At 44.5% G+C, this 12,333-nt stretch overlaps 1 protein-coding gene across 3 annotated transcripts in view; it reads left to right on the top strand.

Moving 5' to 3' along the window:
- The first annotated feature begins 1,181 nt into the window (after nt 1–1,181).
- Nucleotides 1,182–12,333, top strand: part of C4H12orf75 (chromosome 4 C12orf75 homolog) — a 51,537-nt gene continuing 40,385 nt past the window's right edge. For all 3 annotated transcript variants that reach the window (XM_081595679.1, XM_081595678.1, XM_081595677.1), the window contains exon 1: nt 1,182–1,465. In XM_081595679.1, the coding sequence (XP_081451805.1) occupies nt 1,420–1,465 (46 nt within the window). In that variant the 5' untranslated portion in view covers nt 1,182–1,419. The remainder of the gene's footprint in view (nt 1,466–12,333) is intronic.

Below are 12,333 nucleotides of genomic sequence, written 5' to 3' on the forward strand. Positions count from 1 at the left end.
CTTTCTCCAGGGGATCTTCCTGACCCAGGGATTGAACCCAGGTCTCCTGCATTGCAGGCCAATTCTTTACAGCATGAGCTACCATGGGAGCCTTTGAGGCAGCTTCAGTCACTTATTTGGGGCAGTTCTTCTGAGTTTCCTCTGGTCAATCATCTCGCTTTGCCTGGTTCTGAATGCATATTTGTTATAATTTAGGGACCTGCCCGTCTTGTGGGAGAAGGCAATGGTAACCCACTCCAGTGTTCTTGCCTGGAGAATCCCAGGGACGGGGGAGCCTGGTGGGCTGCCCTCTATGGGGTCGCACAGAGTTGGACATGACTGAAGCGACTTAGCAGCAGCAGCAGCCCGTCTTGTATGCAAGCATCTTTTGGCCAAGATGGATTCCAGTGCAAGAGTTTCTGGGAAGTTGAAGGAGTATATTATAGTCCAGCAACTCCTCCCTTCTCTGACCTCTGAGGAACCTTTCTGTGTACGTGCAGTTTGGGGGATCTCCTTGATCTCAAGAATGAGAAATACGTATATAGTCTCTTTATCTTCTATCCAAGCAGGACTGGGCTCCTGTCATTATCTTCATCTTGGAGTATCTGCCCACAGGGGACAGATGTCAGCTGCTTAGCCTGAGGCCCGTTTATCTCTTGCATCAAGGTTCTGGATCCAGGTTTTCAAAATTGCAGCAGATATTTATTTTAAAGTCTAGTAGGTTAATATGACCAACATAGGGAAGACTTTATGTTCCTGTTACTGGCCGATGTGGATGGGGGAGCAGAGTTGTACTGGCTTTCTGTTAAAGCAGAAATGGATTTCCGTTTATAGAAATGTAATATATTTGAGCGCCCATTTGCTCAAAACAGGTGTTCCCCGCCACTTCCTCCACCGACCCCCTCCCGTCTCCCGCCCCACCCCCACCCCTAAAACACATCCTGAAGTAAGGAGGGGAAGTGGGGAAAGAGAAGAAAAGGCAAAGAGGATGTGAAGGGCCGCCAGGTGGGCATCCTCCACTGCTCTGCCTCACCCTCCAGCCCGCGCCAGCCACACCCCTCAGCCCCGCCCTCACCCCAAACCCACTTTAAACTCCCGCCCCCTCTTAACGACGACCAATGTCCGGCCGGGGAGCCCTCAGGAGGCTGAGGATTGGCCGGCGCCGCGGTTGCCGAGGTGACGGGTGGGTCTTGCGGGGTCCCAGAGCCGGGCGGGGCGGGGGCAAGGGTTGCCCGGCAGTTTCCGCCCCAGCCGGCCCAGGCCTGCAACGCCCAGGTTTGCTCTCCTGGGTAGCTAGAGAGGGTGGTCCCCGCGAGCCCCTCGGACCCGTAAGTACCCCGCCGGCCTCCGGCTCGGGGCGCGCCGCCCTCCGCCTTCGTCTCCGCCCCCAGGTTCTGCGGCTGCCAGCTCCCGAGCGTGGCTTCCCCGGCCGGCGGCACGATGGGCTGCGGGAACTCCACCGCCGCCAGCGCGGGCGCGGGCCAAGGTGAGCGCGGCGGGCGGCTGGGGGCGCGGGGACCGCGACTCCGGGGCGGTGGGGAGCTCTGCAGGGCTGACCGCCTCTGCGGGAGAGGCCCGGAGAGAGGCGGCGAGAAGGAAGGGTGCGGGGACCCGGGGCATGGAGGGCGTGCAGCACCCCCCTCCCTGTCCCCGATTTCGGGACAGGAGCCGACCGTCCAGTTTAGGACAGACTGAAAACAAGGCATTTCTCCTCCCTGTGCGGGGGCGGTCACGCCTGGATGAGGAGAACCTGCAGGGCGATCCTGCGGAGGGAGCGCGGGGAGCCCTGGTGGCGGGGCTCCCCGGCAGCGGGTAGACCCGGCACTCTCCTAGGAGAGGTTTCCTAGTCGTGGCCAGCGTCTGCTCTCTTCTTTCTCGCATTCGCTTCCGCAGGCCTTGGGCCCCAGCCCCTCGCAACCCAGAGTCTGCATCTGGAAAAGTGCAGCAGAAAGATTCAGGACTTTCTTTAGGGATAGGGAAGATGCTGATGGATTGAGAACTGCAAACTGGGCACTAAAAATTCATCTGAGTCTGTCTTGATGTTTAAGACCGGCTGGGCTGTTAAGATTACTCTGAGAAGCTGCAGTATCGAGGATGCTTTAGAATATGTGTGACAGAGCTTTAATATTAGCAGTGATCTGTTCATATATTTTTCATTAAAAAAAAAAATTGAAACTTCTTTTTACACTTCTTCATTGTGTTGGTTGGCCGGGGAAGTCGTCTAGATTCCCTCCAGTCAGCCAGGCGTTGTATCAAGTGACTTATTCCAAAACGCAACCGTTCTCTGACTCAGCTAGTGTCTACTGATTTAAGAGTCTGGGTCTGTTTTGAGTAATACAGTATCTGTTGACATATTTTGGTGTCTTTTGGGTAAAGAACTCATATCTCCTCCAATTGAGATCAATCAGATGCCGCATCCCATCCCAACCAGCAAATGGGAACAGCGCTCTGATGCTGCAGTGTTTCCAAGGCGGGAGTGAATGCCCAGTCAATGACTTTGTGACCTTGGGCCTGTCAGTTCCCTTGATCCAGACCTCCTGGAAGATGTAGTTTAAAATTCAAGCCTTTCCAGTTTATTTATTTTAAAGTTTATTTTGCTGTTCACCTATGGGATTAGATGTGGGAATCTGCTCATTTAATTGGCGAAGTTTGTTATTCCTCTCTGGCTGTCAGTGACCACACATACGGAATATTTTAGGAGAAGGCACTAAAATATGTGGGATTCTAGTCCCAAAGCTGTGAATGAAGCCAGGTAATGATTCATTGAAAAGTTTATCTCTTACAGGTCATCTTTACCATGTTGAATTCCCAATCTTGTGACAGGCAGAGAGCTCCTAGAGAACAAACCCTTTCAATTCTTGTAAGAGCATCAAAGGTAGTTAGCTTAGTTAGTGCCTTAGCATGAGGACAGGAGTCTCACTTGAGAGTGGCCAGAGAGCTCTGTGTGGAAACCTGGAACCATGTCAAGACCACATCCTGCACCAGGGATTACAGTTTATTCTTTAACAACTGAGGTTGAAGTGTGTAGGTCCGCTTATACGTGGCTTTTTTTCAATAGTAAATGCTGTAGTACTACATGCTCTTCAGTCGTTTGAATCCAGGGGTGTGGGACTGTGGATATGGAGGGCTGACCATGAATTATACTCAGATTTTCCACTCTGTGGAGGGTTGGCGCCCCTAACCCCCATGTTGTTCAAGGGTCAGATGTATATCTCTCAACCTAACAGGCACTGTGGCCCTATGCCTTCCACTGCATGTGCACCTTACTTTTAAAAAGGTTAAAAACCATTACCTTTGGTTTGGTACGTTTTCCATGTTATCATAAAAAGAAAGAAAAGAAATTATAGGAAGGATTTGTAACCCATTTGCTTTAAAGTAGAGCTAGCTTACTTCAGGGCGTGTTGCCTCCCTGTCAGGGAATCGAACCCTAGTCTCCAGCGTGAGAGGCAGGGATACCTACCACTATTCTAACAAGGACGGTTTCCCTGGTAGCTCAGTAGGTAAAGATTCTACTTGCAGTGCAGGAGATCCAGGTTCGATCCCTGGGTTGGGAAGATCCTCTGGAGAAGGAAATGACAACCCACTCCAGTATTCTTGCCTGGAAAATCCCATGGACAGAGGAGCGTGGCAGGCTACAGTCCATGGGGTCACAAGAGTCGGACGCGACTTAGTGACTAAACCACCACCACCACCAGCTTACTTCATTTATATTTTTGTTTATTAATGAACTGCTTGTCAGGTTTGGAGATAGAGGGAGGTTTTCCATTGCTAAATCAGGACAAAGATAAGTGAGCTCTGCAATGGTGATGTAAGAAATAGAAAAAACATGATTCTCTTTACAGATACTTGGTTGGCATTTATTCCCCCAATGAGCACATTCCTTTTTATGTAAAGGGAGATACAGTTATATTGAAAAAACCACTCCGAGTGCACGTCTTCTTGATGAGTAGCCTCACTTTTGTTCACGAAGGACAGCTCCTGTAAGAGCGTGCTGTTCTCTCCTCAAGCTCACTCTTTGCTAAAAATTACTGTATGTTCAGAGAAGAGGAAAATAGCGAGGGCAGACTGTAAAACACGAAGGAGAAGAAAACATTATGAGTTGGGAGTTATTGTATCACCTCTTTGATGACTCTGCCCTTGTCTCTGAGAAGTCATCACCGAAACATTTCTCTGCTGGTGAGTCCGGGTGCCTAGCCTCGGGCTTTGGTCATTGTTATTTCAAAATTTTCTGTCAGCTGGTGGTAGTACCTTAGGTTCAGAAAGGAAATGCATCAAGAGGAGAGATGGAAGGGTAAGAGAACTAAACCACAGTGCAAAGGTTTCTTTCAATTGTGAACTTTGGCATCAGCATTAAATACGCTATTGCCCAAGCTGCAAATGCATGTCACTGAACCCAAGTAAAATGAAATGCATTAAATTGGTGTTGTCTCCACCCTCCAGTAATTACAGTGCAAAACTTCTGAAATGTCCCAGGAGTCTTACACTTCAATAGTCATTTTTAAGCTTTTCAGCAAAAAAAAAAGAGAAAGATGGTGGGCAGGTGCTGAACTTAAATGTGGAGAGTGAGGCTCAAGCTTGACATTGGCACTGTGCTGGCTGCCACTGTGGGCATTTCACTTTACTTTTTTCAGCAACAGAATAGCACTCTACTGTAATTACTATATAGAAGTGGAGTAATACCATGTTGAAGGTGAAATGGTGTTCCCTGAATATTTTTCTGTAAGAACACAGCAAATCTGCTTTCAGAGGATACATAAGCACTTTATAATAAGGACCCTCAACCTGAAATCGCCATTGTAAGCCCTGTCTTACTCCCTAAGTAATTCAGGTAAAACCAGATAATTGTTTTTTTTCCCTGGGCTAGCTGGACAACAGCTTTTCTTGGCTTTCGTCTGTTGAAATTGGTTTATGTGACAAATTGATATTTAGTAGTGTACTTGAGTAAATTTGATTCTGTATGTCCAATACATGGAGAAACTGAAATGCGGTACAGTGATCAAACAGCCAGAAGGAATCAGCTCATACAGGCCCTAGATAATTTAGGTTAGATTTCCTTTACAGTAGATTTCTAAGTGTAAGCTAGTACACGGTCCACCTCTGTGTGCAAAGTTTCGTACTCTGTTAGGAAATTTTAGGGCAAGGGTAAGGGCAGCCAGCAAGGGATGATGGTAGAATGAAATCAAGCTTTCCCCCTCTTGAGAGACTGGTTGTTGAGGTAGGAAGATTCACCATTTGAGAACATCTGCAAAGCAAAGTGTAGTCAAATATACACTGAGCATCCAAACACCCAAGAGATGTGGAATAAATGATAGTTTATTCAGAGAAGTCTTCAGGGAGGAGTCAAAGTATCCATGCTCTCAGGGTAGAAGGGGTCATGAGAACCACTTTGATTATACGAGCGCGGTCCCCATTCTGATGTTTTAGGACCATCACTGCCTCCATGTAGGAAATTGATTTTTCCCAACCTAGAACTATACAGGACTTGTATTTTCCATTCAGTGACAATTCAGTACATTTTCCCTGCATAGTGTAGAGTCAAGACTCTAAACTTTAGAGGAACATCTGGGTTTAAGAGCTCATCTGTTAAAAATTGAAGTATTGTTGATTTACAGTGTAGTGTTAATTTCTGCTGTATAGCAAAGAGATTGTTATATATAGTTTTTAAAATATTCTTTTCCATTATGGTTTATCTTAGGATATTGAATATAGTTCCCTGTGCTATATAGTCAAATCTTGTTCTTTTTCCATCCTATGTATAATAGTTTGCATCTGCTAACCCCAGACTTGCAGTCCATCTCTCCCTCATCCCCTCTCCCTCTTAGCAACCACAAGTCTGTTCTCTATGTCTGTGAGTCTGTTTCTGTTTCGTAGATACGTTCATTTGTGTCATATTTTAGATTCTACAGTGATATTATATAGTATCTATCTTATAGATAAAGAGTCCATTTTGAAAGGGTTGCATTTGCTACAGGGCAGAGAACTGTTGCTTTCTCTGTGTTTTTCTTTGCTCTCCATCTCCACCACTCTCTCGGTCAGCAACCAGATTCTCCAGTCCCTTGTCTTTCCTTGAATATATTCGTTAATTAGGCATGAACACCCCCTGCATTTGAGCTGATGAACCATAGCAGGTCAGTCATTTCCTGTGTATAGTCATACATGTAGATTGTTGCCTGAGTCTGTAATGTAAACCAGGAAATCCTACTTTATGTGAACCAGAAAAATCCCTTCAAAGTTTGGATGGTTCCAAATGTGTACAAGAGCCTATTTCAGTGTAGACGATTTTGCAGGCTGTGAAAAATATTTGTAGCAGCAGAGTCATTTCAGAAGTATTCTGTTCCTGATAGTTGATTGAATTGGTGAGTTGCTTTTTCTACCAGAGATGTGTAAGTGGCAGCTATCTGACCATAGCTTAGTTTATTACTAGACTCTTTCTATAGTGGTTCTTCTGTTATTTATATACTAATAGTCTAAGGAGGCGGGGAAGAAGAATTTTATTCTACTTTATCATTGTACCCAGGGAGTTATTATAATTCTTTTGGGTCCAGTTACTTAGGTTAGTTATCACCTTATTCTCTTAGATACATAATCACATTCTCTTCCGTTGCTGTAGCTATGTAGTCCAGCCTTCATCTACATCTGTAGATGGTTTCAGTCAGCTCAGTTCAGTCACTCAGTCATGTCTGACTCTTTGTGACCCCATAAACTGCAGCACGCCAGGCTTCCCTGTCCATCACCAACTCCTGGAGTTTCAAACTTACGTCCATTGAGTTGGTGATACCATCCAACCATCTAATCCTCTGTCGTCCTTTTCTCTTCCTACCTTCAGTCTTTCCCAGCATCAGGGTCTTTTCCAGTGAATCAGTTCTTCACATCAAGTATTGGAGCTTCAGCTTCAGCATCAGTCCTTCCAATGAATATTCAGGACTGATTTCCTTTAGGATTGACTGGTTTGATCTCCTTGTAGTCCTAGGGACTCTCAAGAGTCTTCTCCAACACCGTAGTTCAAAAGCATCAATTCTTCGGTGCTCAGCTTTCTTTATAGTCCAACTCTCACATCCATACATCCATACATACCAAACCGGAATGGTTTGGCAGTTCTGAAATTCAGCCACTGTGCTCAGCATTAGTCCAGCCTGTGTAGTGGTAATAATATAAAATTTTGCTGATATCATCAAAGAAGTTATTAATATCTTATTGCTACTTTCCCCCAGCTTACTTAGGCCCCCCCACCAATCTGTCTTTCTATTCTTTACACATGCTCCACTCATTCTTGTTATCTATTTGAAATACTCTTTCCTGGAGAGCTGATATTTTATTTATTTATTGTCATTTTTGTTCCCCTTCCCCAAAGGTAAGCTTAATGAGAGTCTCATACATCTTGTTCACAGCTGGACACTCGGCCTCAAGACCAATATTCAGTCTTCCAGTGGAAATTTTTGGGTCTTAAAATTTTTTTTGTTGAATAGATAAATATATTGGGGAAACAAAAAAGATATAAAATTAAGTCCTAACTTATGTAGGCACTCTGTGACTGATATAACACTGCTGCTACTGCTAAGTCATGTCAGTCGTGTCCGACTCTGTGCGACCCCATAGGCAGCAGCCCACCAGGCTCCTCTGTCCCTGGGATTCTCCAGGCAAGAATACTGGAGTGGGGTGCCATTTCCTTCTCCAGTGCATGAAAGTGAAAAGTGAAAGTGAAGTTGCTCAGTCGTGTCCGACTCTTAGTGACCCCATGGACTGCAGCCCACCAGGCTCTTCCCTCCATGGGGTTTCCCAGGCAAGAGCACTGGAGTGGGGTGCCATTGCCTTCTCTGGATATAGCACTAGAGGAATGAAATAAAACCTTAAGCCACCAGGGAAGCCTGCTTGGAAGAGGTGGGACTTGATTTGACTTTGAAGAATAGGTAGGATTTGGATAAGCAGAGAATGGAAGGGAGGGCACTTTTAGAGCAGTACGAAACCATAGGGACAGAAACAGGCTCGGTGCATTTCAGGGCAGTGAGAAGTCTGTCCTGACTGGGTCAGTAGTTCACGTTGGTTGCAGAGCATTGGTAGTAAGAACCGTCAGGATGGGAGTTGGGGAGGACAGAGAGGCAAGAAGGCCTCAGAACTGAGAGGAGGCTCTGGAGCCAAAAAACTCCAGTTCAAATCCTGCTTTCATCATTTATCAGCTGCATAACCTGGACAACTTGCTGAAACTGTCTGTATCTTAGTTTGCTCAGCTGTAGAAGGGGAGAGTAGTTATAGAACCTACTCAAGATTAAATGAGTTAGTATATATAAAGTGCTTAGAGCAGTGCCTTATTGTCTAAGTACTCCATGTGCTATTATTAACACAGGGAAAGACTGTCATACCTGGTATAGAAGGAAGGAACCAGCAGTAGAGTGATGTAATTTAAGGCTGTCGTCAGGAGTCCGTGAAGTGAGAGGGCTGTTGGTGAATGGTGGAGGCATTGACATCAAGGCAGTTAGTCTGAGGACCGGCTACATGAGAGGGAGGTAGGAAGTGGAAGTGAAGTTGCTCAGTCGTGTCCGACTCTGTGACCCTTTGGGCTGTAGTCTGTTAGGCTCCTCCACCCATGGGGATTTTCCAGGCAGGAGTACTGGAGTGGGTTGCCATTTCCTTCTCCAGGGGATCTTCCCAACCCAGGGATCAAACCCAGGTCTCCCGCATTGCGGGCAGATGCTTTACCATTTGAGCCACCAGGGAAGCCTGAGGGAGGTAAGGGGAGGGAGAAATGAAAATGAACGCAAACTGTTAAAGCCAAGGAGACAGGTGGCGCTAGTGGGAAAGAATCTGCCTGCAATGCGGGAGACCTGGTTCGATTCCTGGATTGGGAAGATCCCCTATAACAGGGCATGGCAACCCATTCCAGTATTCTTGCCTGGAGAAGCCCATGGACAGAGGAGCCTGGTAGGCTCCAGTCCATGGGGTTGCAGAGTCAGACACAACTGAAGAGACTTAGCGCAGCAGCGGGAGACTGGAAGGAGCTGCTACTCCCTCTAAAGGGAAGTTAGGAGGATGCAGGTGACCCATTATCCTCTTGAATGGACCACACTTGATGTGATGTGAATGACAAGATGTGTGGAAACACCTCTGCACAGACAGTTATCCCTAGCGCGAAAGGATTAGGAGGTTCACTTGTTCCAGCCCCCCAGGATCGATGTTGCAACCATGTGGCTGGTTCGTGAAGGTGACCCAAGAGAGTTATTCAATTCTGCCATGAGCCACTTACAGCTCAATAGAAATTATAGCAGCTAAATGTCAATGCGTTGCCTTATGTCTGTACTTATATAGCTGTGTTTATTAATTTTTATCTACTGAAAGCGTAGTATTCAGCAAGGACAACCTGTAAGCAAAGAGATTTTCTCTTAAGAACACCCATGTTCATTAACATAATTTTGTTTGCGACAACATGAGTTGGACCTAGAGGATATTAAACTAAGTGAAATAAGTCAGACAGAAAAAGACAAATACTGTGTGTTTTCACTTATATGTGGAATCTAAAAAATGACACAAACAAATCACTATAACGAAACAAAAACAGACTCACAGGTACAGAGAGCAAACTAGTGGTTGCCAGGTAGTGAGGGGGGCTTATGTATGAAATAGGTGAAGGTATTAAGAGGTGTGTGTATGCCAAGTTGCTTCAGTCATGTCCAACTCTTTGGGACCCTATAGACTATATAGCCTGCCAGGCTCCTCTGTCCATGGAATTCTTCAGGCAAGAATACTGGAGTGGTTTGCCATGTTCTCCTCCGGGGGATCTTCCTGACCCAGGGATCACACCCGTGTCTCCTACGGCTTTTGCATTGCAGGCAGATTCTTTATCGCTGAGCCACAGGGAAAGCCCCATTAATAAGAGGTATAAGCTACCAATTATACAATAAGTAAGTCTTATGGACGTAAGTCAGCACAGAGAAAATAGTCAATAATGTTTTAATAACTTTGGTGCATAATCTATAAAAATGTTGAATCTTATGTTGTACCTGAAATTAATGTAATATTGTAAGTCAACTATACTTTAAAAAATTTACATTTTTAAGATACACTGATCTGAATTTTTTTCTCCACTATTGAAGAAATGACTTACGATTCTGTGTCTCTTATTGGCTTATTGAAAAATAGACGTTGCTGTAGATGAACTAAAGAGCTGTTGTTCTACTTCTTTTGGCCAAATTGAGCCGATGACATAGTTTTAGAACTATTGTGGGTCAGAGGAGACATAGCAAGCTGTCAAAATTAAAGGGAGCTTTGTTTTTTTTTCTACGGTTATGTTTATACAATTCTCAGAGAGACGTTTTTCTTTCATAAAACAATTAAAAAGTAAAATGTTCCTGTGTATTTTTATTATTTCCCATAAGAGCCATAATCATTTATATTTCTGATTAAAAGAAGAGTGATTTGTACAATCTTTAGTGCCTTTTAGAAATTCTTCATGTGCATCATTTTATTTTCTGGTGTATGTGTTAAGTTATCACTACTCAGTCTGAACAAAGAGATACGATTTACTATGTAATTTAGCGATTCAGTTGTTTGTGAACAGTTCCAGTATATTACATTAGTGCTATGAAGTACATAGAGAACAGGGATGAAAAAGGCATTAATAGAGGTTTTTTCAAATGTACATATGTATGTGACCTTTCTTTTAAAAGAGATAAATATTTTCTTTTTGTTAAAATTTGGCATGTGTAAGGAAACTCATAAAAATAAATAGGTGACTCTGAACCATATTGAAAATGTACTGGGCAGTACAGGGCAATCTTTTAAACTTATAAGACTTATTAGATTGCCAAGAAACATCTGTCTATAGGAACCAAGATGTTACAAATATCTGCTTAATATCACTGAACTGATGTATATTGCAGCTGGCTTTATCATGCACTAAGAGTAAAATTTTGTCTGTGTTTGCAGAATATGTGGCATGTCATATTAAATTTAATTTTTCCTCAATATTAATTTTGCTATGTATTTCTTTTCAAAAGGGAATTTCTGCTTTTGGAGAGGTGGAGGAGCACAGGGATGAGAAGTATATTGGGTTGAATGGTGACCTCTAAAAAAGATACGTTCTCATCCTAATTTGAAATGTGTGAATATTGTCTTGTTCGGAAAAAGAGTCTTTGCCAGTATAATTAAGGATTTTGAGATGAAGACACCATCTTAGATTATCTGGATAGGCTCTAAATCCTAGATGATGAAGCGTCTTTGGAAGAGGCAGACAAGGAGAAGACAGATACAGAGAGGAGGTGATGTGAGGACAGGGGTAGAACAGAGAAGGCACTGACTGTCTGGCCACCAGCTGCAGAGTGCCAAGGAGGACCCACTGTCCCCAGATGCTAAGAGGCCTGAACCGTGTTCTTCCCACAGCCTCTGCAGGGTGTCAGGACCTCCTGACACCTTGATTTTGTACTTCTGGCCTCCAGAACTCTGAGAGCACGTATCTCTGTTGTCTTAAGGCATTTAGCTTGTGGTGACTTGTTACAGCATTCCTGCAGAACTAACACAGAAGACTTTTTTGCACTTGTTCCTGGAATGGGATAAAATCAGAAAATCAGAAAATGAAGAGTTTACAAGCAATACCTGCAGTGTGAATAATCATTTGCTGAAGCAGATACAGCACCGTTCAATCTTGGTGTGATTCATACAGTATTTCAAGGCTATTCAGAGCCTCAGTTATTTATGGGGGTGCCCAATTTCTATAAAATGTGAAGGTTATCTGAGAGGTTTTTCCTTCCCAGATGCCATCTGCCTCTCCAGTTCTCTGACACCATCCAGTTCAATTCTGATGCTCATATGTGGAGTTAGTGTCTATCACCGTAGGTTTGAGGGCTGAGTCACCTGAGATGGTCTCACTTCAGACACCAGTAGCAAGTATTGGGTCCCCAGCTTACTTGCACTGCTGTCTGACTTGACAGCAAATTTGGGGATTCTCACATCCCCCCTCCTCAGATCTGACGGTTTGTTAGTATGACTCTGGAAGGTACTTTCCTTATTGGATTAAACGTACTAGTTTATATAAAGGACACAAATGAACAGCCAGATGGAGAGGTACAGAGGTCATGTTAAGAGTCTCAGAAAAAAAAAAAAGAGTCTCAGGTATAGGGGTCTCTGTCCCCATAGAGTTGGGGTGCGCCGCCTCCTGGCACATGGATGTTCAACTGAGAAACTTTCTGAACCCTGTCCATTTAGTGGTTTTTATGGAGGTTTCATTACATAGACCTGATTGATCAAATCATTGGCCATTGGCGATTAACTTGATCTCCAACTCCTCTCTTTTTCCAAGAGGACAGAGAGTGGGGTTGAAAGTTCCAAGCTTCTAATCAAGCCTTGGCTTTTCTGGTGACCACCTCC

This window comes from Giraffa tippelskirchi, chromosome 4 (assembly GCF_054371585.1).
Source record: "Giraffa tippelskirchi isolate mGirTip1 chromosome 4, T2T-mGirTip1v1.2.pri, whole genome shotgun sequence".
In the NCBI taxonomy this organism is placed as follows: domain Eukaryota; kingdom Metazoa; phylum Chordata; class Mammalia; order Artiodactyla; family Giraffidae; genus Giraffa; species Giraffa tippelskirchi.